Source organism: Balaenoptera physalus (assembly GCF_965194825.1).
Source record: "Balaenoptera physalus genome assembly, chromosome: 16".
Taxonomy (NCBI): Eukaryota; Metazoa; Chordata; class Mammalia; order Artiodactyla; family Balaenopteridae; genus Balaenoptera; species Balaenoptera physalus.
Window position 1 is genome coordinate 28,289,843 of NC_138898.1, and position 15,698 is coordinate 28,305,540.

A 15,698-nucleotide genomic window follows, 5' to 3' on the forward strand; every position below is an offset into this window, starting at 1 on the left:
GGAAACTGAGGTCCAGAGAGGGGCAGGAATTTGCCCCAGCTCCACAGCAACTCGGGCAGAGTGGTGCTGGATCCAGCCTTTCATGGGCACCAGGGTGGGGAGTTGATTTCCGATATAGGTGTCGGGGGTACCTTTTCCCACCTCTCTCCCCTGGCTCACTGGCTCAGTGGCATCACTCTCCCACACTAGCCTCCTTATGGTTCCTCACAACTACCTCAGGGCCTTTGCACATGCTGTTCCCTCCAGTGGGCCTACTCTTCCCCCAGCTCCTCACCTGGCTGCCTCTTTCTCACCTTTAGTCCTCAATTTAAGTGTCCCTCTTCAGAGAGTCTTTCCCTGATCACCCTGCCTCTGAAATCTTTTATCTGTAACTCCTGTTTATTTTCTTCATTTACAATATATTAATTTAGTTAAATAAAAAAATTTTTTTTTAAAAAAATTTTGGTGAGTCTCTCCCTCTAGCCTGTTAAGCTCTATGATTTCAGGACTGTGGCCATCTGTCTGTCTCGTTTGCTGCTCCCTCCCCATCACCGAGGCAGGCCTTGGCCCAGGCAGGTCCTCAGTACGTCCTTGCCATGTGAATGAATGAATACGTGTATGAACGAATAAATACATGAGTGAATGTGCCAGGCTTGGATGTCCACCACTGCACTGAATTTGCACGACTTCCCCATGACTAAATCACAGTCTCTGCATAGTGCAGATGAGGAAAGTGAGGCTCAGAGAGGTCCCACAGGGGAGGGTGGGAAGGTGTTGGATGTTAAAGGCCATTGGACTTCCCTGCCCTCAGGACACAGGCAACAGCAGCTCACAGGCCACATTACACGTTAATCTAACACAAGAAAGTAACACATTTTTGCTGGATGTGGCCTGGACCAGATTCCATTCTAAGAAGGGCTGCTCCATCAAAAGATGCTGATGCTGCTGTTGCCAAGGCAACACTGTTAGCTTTCCGAAGCATCTTCAATGAGAGAGGTGAAGGCCCAGATGGACACTGAGGGGGGGAAAGTCTGGAAAAAGGGGTCAAATCACCCAGCCAGCAAGACAAACCATCCTGATGCTGACTTATCCCCTGTCCCCTGCAAAGGGCCACCTCCTACCCCACCCATGATTGGTTGTCTCTGGGCTGTGCACAGTGAACTCTCTCCCCCAGTGTGGCAACTGCCTTTGCTGCGAACGTGCAGAGATCGCGGGAACAATGCATTCTGCCTGCCTGGCTCCATCGGGACATACCAGGTGCCAGTGGGAAAGACAGATTAGTCTTGGAAAACTTTCCAGAAAGTGCCATCAGCCCTTGATATAGGTGGAGGGGACACCACTCCAGCATTTCTGTGGTCGGTGCCAAGGTGCCTCCAGAGAGCTCTGGATGAGGGAGGCAGCTGATAGGTGCAAGTGCACTGGAGGCGGTGACTGGCTGTGCCGCTCGGATGAAACTCTTTCCCTCTCTGAGCTCTAATTTCTTCATTACTAAAATGGGGGAACGCTGGTCTGATGCAGGGAGAGGGGACAAGGATTCTACACAGGAACCTGCAGATGTAGGTATCTCAGAAGCCAGTTCCTGCAAGCGGTGGCCTCCAGGAGACCCATCCAAGGCCAAGACCTCGCCAGCCAGGCCCCCTAGGGCCTTGTGCACCCAGAATCCTTTAGCTGTTCATGTCTGCAGCCACGGTGAGTGAGCGTTGCTCTCTTTTAGATGTTTGCAGGCGCTCCATCCTTACTGCACAGATGAGAACTGGAGGCTTAGAGAGGGCAGGGGCTCTGCTCCAGCCACAGAGCCTGGACTGCGAACCAGGGTCTGACACCTCTGGGCAGAACACAGCAGTGTCCTTGATAGTCTGGGGCAAACCAGGGATTGGCTGGAGCCTGAGGGGCAGGCCTTGGGGGCAGGGAGGCTAGGAGAAGGGGCAGAGATGGAAATAAGAGAGATGGGAGTCTGAGAGATGGAAAGAGAAAAAGTGAACCTCTGTTCTTGCCTGCCCAGCATCCCTGCTTCCTAAAGCGGCTTCTCAGTTTCCCCAAGGCCAGTCCACACGACTTGGAGGGAACTAACCCCACCCCCTGGTTCTAGGCATGATAGTGTGACCCAGGTCTGGTCAACCAGAATCATAGTGATAAGCGCAGGGATGGACACAGGACCAGTCCTGGCTGGAAAGAATCCTGCCTTTGCTGGAATCCCTGGGACAGGGGAGCTTTCTGTCTGAGGGATGCTAAGCAGGCAGGACACAAGCCTGGGGCTGCTGGAGCCGTCTTTCAGGAGAGAACCTGACTGAGAATGAGGTCAGCACGGTGGATGGCAGGCCTGAGAGGTGGGGAGGGACATCACTTGAGCAGCTGGATCTAACCACATTTGAATCCATCCCTAGACTCCTTGTATGTGAGTCAATCCATTCCTCAGGATAAGGTTTCTATCCCTTGCACTTGAGAGTCCTGGCACAGAGAAGGAAGGAAAGTAAGAAGGAAGGATGAATATTTTAAAGAACAGATGTGTGAGGGTTACCCAAATTGGCTTCTTGGTCTTCTTAGACAACTGGAGCGCAGACAGGGATTTGGGCCTTCACCTCACCCAGAGGAGTTCTGTCCCTGGGCCACACAGCATTGCCTATACACTTGTAGTACAAAAATAAATGCTGTAGATACAAAAAAAAATACTTACCTTCCCTGGGTCCAGAAGAAGGGGTGGCATGCACTAGGGGGCCGATTTCTCCACCCTATTCACCTCTTTGGGAACTAACATTTATTAGGCACCTGTTTCATGCCAGGCTCTGTTAAGAAGTGGCAATACAAGGTTTCATTTCCTCCTGCCCCAGCACAGCAAGGAGGGAGTATCACCATCTCCATTTCACAGACCAGATGATTGAGGCCTTGAGAGGCTGAGCCACTGGCTTCAAGTTCAAGAGCTGGAGCAGGTCTTTCTGACTCCAAAGTCCTGCCAACAGCACCACACTGCACACCGTAGACACTAAATAAAGGCTTGCCGAGCAAATGCTGGATAAGGCTGTGTCAGCCTTCTGGGCAGCTACCTGCCCCTAAGTACTTTTCCCTCCTGCCTGAAGTCATCATTAGCAACCACAACCTTTGGTTTCCCTGAAGGAGATCAGCATTAATCTGTGCTGGGTTTAATCAGTGGATTGGCTGAGGTGGGACTCAGGGGCAGGGGCAGAGCCCAGTGGGATGAAGGTGCCCCATTTCCACCGTGCAGCCTCAGCCAGCAGAAAACCTTCTGAAGACAGAGGCGCAACCTGGCGGTAGGACAGGTCGGTCGTGGGCTGGGCCCGGGTGTTGGCTGAGGATGACAGGACTTTGGTGGCCTTATCAGGTCTGAGGAGGGTGACACAGTAATGGGACTGGGTGGCAGAGTGGCTGCGGCCCCTCTCTGAAAGAAGTTCATGAGGAGCCCCTGGTCTCCCAGACTCAGCAAAGGCCCGCCCAGTCTCCATGGACCCCTAGCCGCAGCATCGCTGTTGGACAAGGCAAGAGGAGGCTAGGAGCTCTGGCTTGGAGGCAGGAGGGATCTGGACCCAGCGATTGGTGTCCTGTTCAAGGCAGAGTGGGCCCCAAGAGCCCCTGAACTTGAGCTGGTATGAGCTGGGGTCACAGGGAGTGCTGAGGGCAGCCCCCAGACAGAGATCTGGCTTTCTACGGCCAGAGAAGACTTGGAGCACAGACAGGAAACTTAGTTCTAGACCCTTCTTCAGCGACGGTGTGTCTGTTTTAACCCAAAGGTTCCTTCCAGTTGTTTTTAGAGGCTGAGAATGTCACTGTGTCCCTCGTAGCTAGAAATGGTGAAAGCAGTCGGGGATGGGGATAGTGACCTGGGGTTTCAGCTCATGACATACGAGGACCAGCTTTTTCCGAGGGTATCCGCAGCCCAGAGAGATGCTCTGGGATAATCAGGGCCCATTTTCAAATAAATAAATTTGGGGAAAGCTGCCTACTCTAGCCCTTTCATGGGCAGTCACTAAGCACATGACCACAGTAATGGCTTTGACAAGGCCTGCAGCTAAGAATGCCTGTTCACGTTGATTTAACCTGGTGTTTCCCTCCCTCACTTGACCACAGGTACTTTTAGAGGGGAGTCCCAGTTATTCTCTCTGGAATATATTCTAGGACATTCAAGGGGTAAAGGAATCCCTCTTAGATCTCCTGGAGCCCCCGAGAAACCATGTCTGAGCTTTAGATGCTGGGGCCTAGGAGTGGTGGACAGTGTCGGTGGAAATAACTCCCGTTATAGGGTGGATGCAGCTCCTTCAGTCCTGAACAGAAAGTTCAAGGACATCTCGAGGCTGAGAAAGCTTGGAACAAGAGATGGCCTTCCCAACAACCCAGGGACAGAATCTGGGCCTCCATCTGGGCAGTTTCCTGCCTGTAAATACCTTCCCGCCTGCCTGACATCCCACCATTAGTCGTGCATTCCTTTGAGGAGCCCAATTAAATCTGTTCTCAGCTCATCCAGGGTACTGTGACCCTCAAGCTGGCCGGAGGGCTCTGCAGGAGGCAGGAGGGAAGAGGAAATAGGGACAATGCAGAGGCAGGAACCCCCAAGCACCCACCATTTCACAACTTGAGGGAAAAAGGGAGGGAGGTGACTCTTCTGGACTCCTGGGGTAAGGAGGGCTGGCTCAGGGGACCCAGGGTGTCCAGGACAAGGTCCTGGCATTGTGTCCTGTGTTTGGGTCCAGCTTGTTCAGAGGAAACCACATCCAGGTCCTCCCGCGGGACCAGCCTCCAGGCGTGGCTTCTCCTTAGATGTCTGTGGGACGCACCATCATGCGAGTAGAACGCAGTGAGTAGCTGGGGCCTTGGAAGTAGTGCCAGCGGATGCCGTTGAGCTTGCGCACGTGGTGGCGGGCCGGGTAGTAGATGCCATTGAGGTTTGAGAGGCCGCAGGCATCAAACCACCATCCTGGTGGAGGGGGAGGAAGAGGCTTTGGGGAGGTGGGGGCCCAGCCAGTGGGGTGAGGGCAGCCCCCTATCCCAAAGATGAATCAGGGCTGTTGGCTCCTCTGGGAAGCCAGCTCGCTGGAGACGGGGCTGGGTGGGAACGGGCATTGGGTGGTGGGGCGGGGGGAGGCTCCCAGACCCTCTGCTCAGTATGGGGCCTCCAAAGGCAGTGCACTCATGTCTGTCTCTCTGTGTCTCTCTCTGATCTCTCTGTCTCTCTTTGCTCTCCCTTACCCTACCTTTCTGGGTCTCTCTGTCTTTCACACACTTTGTCCATCTGTCTTTCTGTGGTCTGCGTTTCTCTCTCCATCTTTCCCTCTGTACTTCCCTCTGTTCCCGTGTAGCTCTGTGCCCAGCACTCTGTCTGTCCATCCTGATGTCTCTCTCGTCTCCATCTGTCCCTGTCTCTGTGTCTCTGGAGGTCTCCTCTGATCTCTGTCCTTCCCATTCTGTCTCTCACTCCTCATCTCCCACTCTCTGATGTCTCTCCCCGCAGAAAACACTGCCTAAGCCAGAGTTGGTGGGCAGCTGCCCCTCTCCCCTCCACCCAGGTCTCCCTCCTCCGGATCTTGCTTGGCCCAGGAGGAGGGTTGGGGAGGAAGTCTCAGGCCTGGGGTTGGGGCAGATTAGGCATTGTACCCCCCTAGGGTGCACCCGGGGCCCCACTCTCAGTGCTTCTCAGAGGTCTCAGAGGAGAACTGGTGATGCCAGCTTTAGGAGGAGGTGAGACCTCGGAGGGGACCTCAAGGACCCTGTCGGGGGGAAGGTATGGATGAGGCACAGCCAGGCCAGGCCGTGGGTGAGCGAGACCCTGACCTGCACCCACCTCTTGGCGGCACCTGGCTGCACAAGGACCCAAGTGGGGAGGGGATGGGGGTATTCAGCCAGGCGTGCCTGTGGGGAGGTGGGGCTTCACCCCGCCCCGCACCCACCTCCAGACAGCATCTGCGCACACTTGCAGAGGCAGTTGTCGTTGTCTGCGTCGCGGGTGCTGAAGTTGGTGCCCTGCAGGACCAGGCTGCTCTGGCGCCCCGCCGAGCCGCTGTACCCACTCAGAGAAAGCCTGGAGGCCACCCGGAGGTGGTAATGGGAGAGGGGCCCAGAGTCAGGTTGGGGATGGTTGCGGAAGGGGTTCCCCTCCGGTTATGCTGAGGCATCTCCCCTCCCTGTCTGCTGCCTGCAGGGACAGAGCACTCACCGTGTGCCAGGCCTCCCTCAGCTGGCTGAACCTGAGTCTTGGACAGTTGTGAGAATGATCATGATAATAATAATAATGAGGACCATGGCTAACATTTTTTTGAACATCTACTATGTGCCAGGCATTGTTTAAAGCACTTTACATGGGTTAATTCATTCTCATTTAATCCTCAAAATACCTTAGCATTCCCATTTTACAGAAGAGGAAACAGAGCCCCCAAGAGCCACAGGAGCCTGCCTGAGATCTCAGAACAAATGAGGGTGAGAGCCAGATCCCAGCCCCATTTGGCCTGACTTGGGAGCTGTGTGCAATACCTTCCCAGCTGACCATCCGGCAACCCCAGCCCTGTCACACCTCACACTCACCCACGCCCTCTGGGAAGCCTTCCTTGACCACACCAGCCCACATGGATCAGGGCCCTGAGGCACCCCCAGCCCTGTGACTTCCACCCCTGCAGCCAGCTGGGGAGGGTTTCTATTTCTTGGTCAGGCTACGAGGCCCTGGCAGGCACATCCAGGCATGTGTGGCGATTATGACTACAAGTTCTGGGGGTAAAATGCCTGGATTCAAATCCCAGCTGTGCCGCTCGTCAGCTGTGTGGCCTTGGGCAGATTGCTTCGCCTCTCAGCTTCAGTTTCTTCATCTGTTAAAACGGTAACGTTAGTATATTAACCGTCATTGTGATGGGGTGACCTCAGCGTGTGACAGGCGCAGGGCAGCACTGGCACACGGTAAGTGCCTGGCACGTTCAGTGCCTGTTGATTCGTCCCGTCCTGTCCCTGTGTTCCCAGTCCGTGTGCATGGCTGGCACAGGCTTCCACTGAGCCTGGCAGGAGAGAGTGTTGGGGGCTTGTAGCAGGGCAGGGGCTGTACTGGCAGCTGAGGCGGGAGCCAGTGTGGGAGCAATAGAAGGTCCTACGGGTGGAGGCAAGTGGACACCAGATGCAGCTGGGGCAGCTCAGGGAAGCCCTGGTTCCCCAGGGCAGGGCCTGCGAGACGCCCCCCATTGGGATCCAGAGGGAATGTGGGGTCTGGGCATGAGGCCACCTCAGTCCCTGCACCTACCACCTGTGTTCTCTGTCTGTGGTGAGGGCAGGGCTGGCTCAGGGTGGCCAGCCGTGAAGCCTTAACTGTGCCCTTAAATATGCCACCCTGGACTTGCATGAGTGGTGTTGCAAATCCCCCGCCAAGAGGCCCACCTGGCCAGGGGCTCCCTGGGGTGGGGATAGGCTGGCCGGCCCACCTGCTCATACGGTCCCAGCTTCTCCTTGTGGCCACTGAGGGCTCCATTTGAGGGCTCAGTCATGTCAGTTCAAGGCCAGGCTCGGGACGCAGGCTGAAGTTTGGTGTCACCTTTAGTCTGGGGCTGTGTGGAATCAGTGCTGGACAAAGCCAAATGATCTCGTGGGGTCACTGCAGCAGCACTGGCCCCAAGTCCTCAGCTTCCCTTCCCCTCCTCTCTGGGAGCCAGAAGGGGGATCTGTGATCTCTAAGGGACCCTCAAGTCATGAGCTGGGAAGCCCCACTTGACCCATTGCTCAGATGCACTTTGGACATAATCATGGCTCAGGCCTGGGGAACACAAACATACACACGAGTCCTTGGACACCCCCAAGTGAGACACACAAGGTGCGTGAGTCTGTGTCTGAGGTCGTGAGCATTTGGATACAAGTCTCTGTGACTGCGTGTTTATGTGTGCGTTTAAGTGTGTGCAGCAATCTCTATGGAGGGTCTGAGTGTGTGCTCTGGAATATGTCTTTGTGCCTGAGATTGTGTGCGTGTTTACCTGAGAGGGCTTCTCTGAGGTATGTTTGCACATGTGCCTGGGTGTGTGTCTGTGCTTGTTTGTGTAGCTATGGCACTTGTGTAAGTCTGTGCTCTGAAGGTTCAAGTGCGTACCCGAGGGGTGTGGTGAGCCCCTCCACATGTGCATGTGTGTCTGTGTGTGTCCCTGTGTATCTCTGTGTGTATCTTGTGCTTGTTGCCGGGTCCGGGTGTGTGGGCACCTCTGGGAGGCCTGTGTCTGGTGTCAGTGTGTGCCTGTGCCTTGTCTGTGCCTCCCCCATCCCACTCCGTGGGCCACTTCTCTGCAGGCTTATGCATGCACCCCAGCCGGGCTCCAGAGGGTTCCCATTATTGTGTCTGACAAATAAGGGTGCCCCTCCCACCCCGATGCCCATGCCCCAGCTGCTGACTGCCCAGGTTTCACCACCTCTAGGCTTCCCTATGGGGATCCACCCCACCTCACCAGGCAGCTGACTCTGTACAGTGGCGACCCAGGGACAGCACCTGTTTCTGTCACTCTCCCCTTAGCCCTTCTCTGGCAGTTTCCAGGTCCCTATGTGTTTTCCAGGATCTTCCAAGCTTTTCCTGAATGAGCAGGGCCTATTCCTTACGATCCCCGGAGCCCTTGAAAGAGCCTTGCTCAGGTTTGGGGTTTCTGTGGCCAGCTGCATGTCAACTCTTCTTTCTGCCTTCTTTTCAGAATCTCCCTGCTGCCTGGGGAGCCCTTTCTATCCTCTCTCTGGAGAATGCCTACTCTTCATAGGCACCACCTCCTCCAGGGAGCCCTCCCTGATAGCACAAGCATCTCTAAGCCCCTGTGCTTTCCCCTTAGGCAGCTCCTGTCTTCTCGGGGGTGTGGGTTTGCTTGTGGACACACTCGACACACTGGACTGTGAACAACTTTGAGGGGTAGAGCGCAGGTCTGATTCTTCCACAAATGACCAGAGCCAGCCCATGCCTGGCACAGGGCAAGTGTTCAATATATCATTATTATTATTTAAGGCTCTGCAAAGGGTCACATAGGTGTGGGCCCTTTGAAACCTGAGCATAACAGTCTGGAACCATGGGCAGGGAGCTCTCCATGTCTCAGATAAAAAGCCAGTGGCAGCGCATCAAATTCACAGAGGACAGCACAGCAAGGGGTTCTAAATGTAACATACATGTATATGTTTGTATAAATGGACATAAATAATTGAGATATACATAGATGCAGAAATATTATATTTCTGTCTTTGAATATATTGTTTGTATATCTCTAACATTTATGTAACATTTACCATATGCTATGCGTTTTCTGCAGATTATCTCAATTATGACATAGATACTATATTTTACAGATGAGGAGACTGAGGCACAGAGAGGTAAGTAACTTGTCTAAGGTCATGAATCCAACAAGTGATAGAGTCAGGGTTCATACCCAGGCAATCTGGCTCCAGGGCCATGTTCTTTAGCACAATGAGATACTTTTCCCGATGTTTCTTCCCCAAGAAAAATGGCAGATCCTGGACTTAGGGCCACAGAAGCTGCTGCCCAAGAATTGGGTCATGGAGATGAGGTTTAACTGTTACTTGTGTAGGAAAGGGAGGCTCCCCCAGCTTCCTGTTATGCACTTACCATGTCCCAGGCACTGGAGGTGGGAACAGCAGTGAACTCTCACAGAGCAGTCCAGCCAAGTGTGTGAAGGGCTGGCTTGGGGACAGTAATTATAATATTATAATATAATGTTATAATATTATTTGCTGAACATATACTAAGTGCCAGCATTAATGCTCTATGTGTAGTATCTCATTCAAGCTTTACAACACTTTAAATGAGGTAGGTACACCTGTGGCACCCATTTTGCAGATGAGAAGGTGAAGAGACTTGCTCAGGGTCACTCAGAGAGATAGGGATAAAGTCAGGATTTAAGCCTTGGCTTTGGTGGTCAGTGGCTTAAAGAGGAGTCAGCAGGGTGTTGTGGCTACTCACTGGTCAGCTTAAGGAGTCGGAGGCATCCAGCTGAGCCCCGCCTAGCCCAGACCTGGGGATGTTTCATTCAGCTCTAGACATTGCACTTTAAGGAGGAACATTAACAGACTGGGTTGGGTCCCATAGAAGGGATGTCAGAACCAGCTAGCTGGAGGAACCAGGGGCATTTAATAGAGGGGTTGGGGGCACATCACCGAGAAGCTCTCAGAGGTGGAATTAGGCATACAATGCAGGGCAGACAGAATCATCAGAGATTCTTTGGGAGGAAGTGACCTCCCATCAGTGAAGGCATTCCAGCATGGCTGGATGATGAATGTGGCTGTGGAGGAGATTCTAGCATCATGTGAAGAACCAGACGACATGTGAGGTCCTTTGCGGCCCTAGAGCATGAGTCTATGAATTCAGTTCTGTCCTGGTTCCAAGATAGCTTATCTTTAAGATCCTTGAGTTTCTCAGAGACATAACATTATGTAGGAGAAACACCATGAGTTTTGGCAGCAAAACTGAGTTCAAAACCAGGCCCTACCTGTTTTGTAACTTTGGGCAGGGGACTTAAGCTCTGTGTCTCAGTTTCCACATCGCTAAAGCAGGTACAGCAATGCTTACCTCAGAAGGTTGTGGGGAGGATTAAATGGAGTCATGTGCCTGGAACATAATAGGCGCTCAAGAAATGTTCATTCCTTTTCCTGAACAGAGCCAAGAACCAGGCTGAGGGAGGGGTGAGAGACCTTGATGATTTTATAATGTGCTCATATTTAAGCCCATCCTGTGGTTAAGAAGCAGAGGTACAGAGAAGCCCACTTGACTTCCCCGAGTTCACACACTGAGCTGGAGCAGGGCCAGAATGAGCCCAGTTCCCGTGATTCCCAGCCTGGAATATCCACCTCACCCCACAGCATAGGACAGGCTGGGCAAGTCACCTCCCCACTTCTGGGCCTCTGTAAAATGACCGCCTCGGGGTGACTGACCTTGGAAGGCCCCTTCCTGTTCCTGGGATGGCAGTGTCAGCGACATTCTCTCCACCCCACCCAGTGGCCAGGATGTGCTGAGTGCTAACCAGCCACCTCCAGATCCCATGACGTGCGCCCAAATGGGGGACAGATGGCAGGAACTGGAGACGCCCAGGGACTGACCGCTGGTGCATACCCTGTAGCCACTAGCCCAGGGCTCCCAGCCCACCCATGAGCCTGGGCCCCAAGCCCACCTGTACAGCTGCCCCTCGCTGCCCAGCTGGAAATGCTCATACTGGGCGTAGGCCTCGTTGCCTTCCCAATCTTGCAGCTCCACGCGCAGAGAGTAGGCTGCCCTGCTGGTGAGCTGGTGCACCACCTCGTTACCTAACCAGTGCTCCCCGGCTGGGTTGCCAAAGCCCTAGGGAAGAGGAGAATGGTGGTAGGCTGCATGCCAAGGAGGAAGGTTATGTCTCTGGTTAAGGAGCTGGGCTGGGCCGGGCTCTGGGGACACTTACCCAAAACCACTTTGCTAGGAGCTCCCCAACTCCTAGAGCAAAAAGACTAAGACTTTTGTAAATGTAAAAGCCTGTTAAAAATAATTGAAATCACACGAATCATAATTGAAATCTATGAAGTTCAAGAACAGGCAAAAAAAAGTCTGTGGTGGTAGAAGTCAGAATAGCTACTACCTTTAGGGGAGTCTTGACTTGGAGGGGACACAAGGAGGGTTTCTGGGGTGCTGGAAGTGTTGTATATCTATCTTTGAATGGTGGTCACATGGGTGAATACATATGTGAAAATTCACTGAGTCTTACACTTAAGATTTGTGCACTTAGCTGCATGAATATTAAATCTCAATTAAAAAATTAAAAACTTAAATCAGCTGCATAAGCGGTGGAGCAAACATTGTTCAGTGACATGGCAGCCACTGCAAAATTTCAGTAACGTAGGAATGTAAAGCTAAGAGCATTGGGAGTCACCAGTGTCCCAGAGTGACATGTGACCAATGCCCTTGGCCAGAACAGTAATTCAGCACCGAGGACAGGGCACACCGAAGCCCCACTCCCCATTTTAGTTATGCTGTACCACTTATTAGCCTAATGGTTAATATTCAGCAGTCTTTTGTGTATTTCTGCTTCTGAGCACCCTGTTTCTCTTTGCCATTTGAATGTTTCTTTAAAACCCAATTGGTTCAAGAACACTCATAGATTAATTTGGTACTTTTTAAAAAGTATTTATCAAAGGAACAGCAAGCAGACACACAAAAAATAGTATTGTTGTATTTCTGTGTAGCTTTTTCTATTTCTTTCGCTCTTAAAGACTTTAAGAGCTTTTAAGTCAGCTTGCCAAAAATCCTTTATCCAAAATTTAATTAAAAAATTGGAAGACAATCAGGCACTATTCCTCGTCTTGTAAAATGCATGGGGTCTTTAAGCCAGCAATTCTGAATTTAAAAAAATCTCTCCTGCAGATGTAGTCATGTATGTGTGCTAAGACAAAGACATTCATTTAAGCAGTGCAGCCAGGGGTGAGCAGCGGAGATCACTTTTTTCTGTTCCGTTTTTTGTATTCTTTAAAAATTTTTAGCAATGTACATGTATTATCTTTTCCAAAAATTAAAACAAAATAAAACTTAAACTTTCATTCTTAGGATATATGTCAGGACTTGCCAAAAGAGGGTTCAGTTTCGGGTGATGGAGTCCCTGATAGCGTATTTGCACTGGTCAAATCTGTTTGAAGGCAGTTTGGTTTAGGTGGGCTGATTTTTTTTCTGAGAAGGGTTGGGGGCAAACCAGACCCCTGCCCACAACCCACTTCCTGCCCCAGGTTTCAGAGCTGACAAGCTCCTCCCCAGGGCAGAAATGTTACCTGTTTGTAATCCCTCCAGTTGCGCTGGAAATTCATGCTGCCGTTCTCACGGCGCTGGATGAGGGTCCACCCACCTCCACTGGCCTCCATGTCACAGAACACCTGGAGGAAATTGGGGAGGTGGGAAGTTGGAAGTCCCAGGAGGCAGCCAGAAGCCAGGTCTGGGCCAGCCCGAGGGTGATTTGGCTGACAGAACCTCACAGAGCAACAGGTGAGCTTGGTGGTCAAGGGCATCCCAAGGATCCAGGTCCAAGTCCCCCACCCGTTGTCTTCATTTTTCTAAAATGGTGGGCAAGTGATGTCCTCTCGGAGCCTTCTTTTCCTCAGTTGTAAAATGGGGATGTTGATACCTTAACCTTTTTGTGCCTCAGTTTCTCATCTGCACGCTGGGATTGTTGTGAAAATTAAATGAGATGAGTCATCCATCAAAAGAACAGAGCCTGGCACATAACATACTAGGAACTCAGTAAATGGAGGCCTTTCACTGGCTATTATTGCAGGGTTGCTGTAAGAATTAAATGCCAAGAGGTGTAAAGTGCTTGGCACATGGTGTAGACTCAGGAAATGTTATTACAGGGGTTCCCTGGTGGCCTAATGGTTGGGATTCCGTGCTTTCATTGTGGAAGCCCAGGTTCGATCCCTGGTTGGGGAACCATCCTGCATGCCAGGCGGCATGGTCAAAATACGAAAAAAAAAAAGGAAATGTTATTACATTCAGCAGACAAATGTTTTCTGAGCACTTACTAGGTGCCAGGTTCCGTTCAAGGCATGGGGAATGCCAATATGGATAAGACAGAATGATTCTTTCAAAGAGCTTACCATCCACCACAATCACATCTTTCAGTTTAACTTTTGTTCACATATTATTTTTCCAGCCAGCTCAGTACATTTCAATGTTTGATGAGGAAACACTTGGTGCCTGCCCCTGTACTAGGTGAATCAGAGACAAATCAGAGATAAATTAACCCCCAGGGCTGGCTTGGTCTGGAGGAGGCTAGCAGACTGATAGGGCTGGCAGACTATTGAATATGAACATTTGGGCAGCTACACAGAGAGTTCCCAGGGAGTCACGGGGCAATCCTGGAAGGCTTCCCAGGGGAGGTGGCATTGGAACAAGGCTTTGGATGATGATGTGCCTGCCAGACAGAGATGAGTGGGAATAGCGTTTCCAGTGGAGGGAGCAGCAGGAGTAGAGGCTCTGAGATGGTGAAGGTCTGCTCAGGGAGAGAAGACAGTGGCATCTGTTGTGAGGGTAGCAGAGGTTGCAGGAAGGGAAACTGAGGCCCAGAGAAGGGAAAGGACTTGCTCAAGGCAAATGAGTCAAAAGTAAAGCTGAGGTTTGAGCCCAGATCTCTTGCCTCCCAGGCCAGCTCTTCCCTCTCTATCAGTGTTCCCAAATTTTAGTTATTCACACCTTCCCAAATTCCACCATAGCTGAACTAATTTCATATAAAATATTTACTTTAAAAATGGTATCTTTCATAGAGAATGGACTTGAGGATACGGGGAGTGGGAAGGGTAAGCTGGGATGAAGTGAGAGAGTGGCATGGACATATATACACTACCAAATGTAAAATAGATAGCTTATGGGAAGCAGCTGCATAGCACAGGGAGATCAGCTCGGTGCTTTGTGACCACCTAGAGGGGTGGGATAGGGAGGGTGGGAGGGAGATGCAAGAGGGAGGAGATATGGGGATGTATGTATATGTATAGCTGATTCACTTTGTTATACAGCAGAAACTAACACACCATTGTAAAGCAATTATACTCCAATAAAGATGTTAAAAAAAATGGTGTCTTTTTTTTTTTTTTACTTAAATAAATACTCAGACTAAATGCATCTTAAAAGGAAATCTTATTAGTACCACAGAGGGAAAATTAGTAACACTTGCCTCTATTCAGATAATTTTAAAAATATATATAAAGAAAACAAAATAGTGTTACAAAATTCTAGCTAGAGGTTGAGGGCCTGATCTCTCTTTGTAAAAAGGGGGATTTAGCAGGTGTGTGAGAACTGTTAAAAATGATCTGAGCCATTCTCCTTGATATATTCAGCAGGGTTGAAAGAAAACTGAAAAGGGAATATGAAGTGGGAAGACTGGCTAGTTGTTCCCCAAACTCTTCCACTTCTGGGCCTGGCCCCCAAACCCTCCCTCCTGACATCCACATTTTCCCTTGACTGCCCTCCCCCCACACATCTGATAACTGGACCTCAAAGTTCTGGGTAACCTTGGGAGCCACTCACTGAAGATGGTGGAGCTTCCATCAGCCCCGGTCTCTAATTTCCCACATAAAGCAAGCTCCCACAACTGCCTTCAACTGGACTGTAAGTAAATTAGAAATAAACTTCTTTGTGTTAAGCCCCTGGAACTGAAATTCTTGCAGGTTTGTTTGCTGTATCAGCTAGCATTATCTGAACCAACACAGAACCATTTATTGCTATTCCAACTTAAAAGCATCCCAGGAAAACATGCTGGAGAAGGATGCATTGCCAACTTTGGGAACTTCTGCTTTAACCGCATGTTCTGACCCCTGAATGAGTGGGGGCTCCAGAGGGTAGGGTCACCCCCATCTTCTCTGGAATCTCAGATGTTGGACAAGGCCTGGAGATGATGTTGGTGGGGGCAGGGGGTGGGGTGGGGTGGAGGGTTGTCTGAGAGTCCTTTGGCTCAGCACCCTCTGATAGCCTCAGCCCTCAGGGAGCCCCCTAACCTTTCTGGGCTCTGTCACATTGGCCACATGGATGGTGTAGATGCCACTGGCATTGGCCCCGGAGCGCTGGATCTCTGCACAGTCCTGGAACACCTGCTCAGCTGCCCTCATGGACGCTGCAATGGGACAAGGTAAAAACAATTGGAAGTGAGCTAAGGAGAGAGGGAAGGGGTCAGGTGGGCACTCCCATCTGCTCTGTGCCAGGTTCTGGGCTGGGAGGTGTTGGGGATAGGGAGATGTATCGGACCCTGGAAGGTTTCGTAGAGGAGCTG

The 15,698-nt window shown here is 51.3% G+C and overlaps 1 protein-coding gene across 4 annotated transcripts in view; it reads right to left on the reverse strand.

Annotated features, from left to right (window-relative positions):
• Positions 1-438: 438 nt before the first annotated feature.
• The window catches only part of ANGPT4 (angiopoietin 4), a 42,779-nt gene continuing 27,519 nt past the window's right edge, over positions 439-15,698 (reverse strand). The window contains exons 5-9 of one of the 4 annotated variants that reach the window (XM_082428285.1): positions 15,427-15,542; positions 12,715-12,816; positions 11,097-11,263; positions 5,874-6,004; positions 439-4,903 (exon numbers count right to left, since the gene is read on the reverse strand). In XM_082428285.1, the coding sequence (XP_082284411.1) occupies positions 4,743-4,903; positions 5,874-6,004; positions 11,097-11,263; positions 12,715-12,816; positions 15,427-15,542 (677 nt within the window). In that variant the 3' untranslated portion in view covers positions 439-4,742. Of the gene's footprint in view, positions 4,904-5,873; positions 6,005-7,075; positions 11,264-12,714; positions 12,817-15,426; positions 15,543-15,698 lie in introns of those variants that run through there. The other 3 variants (XR_014254476.1, XM_082428286.1, XM_082428284.1) reach the window with 3 other exon arrangements.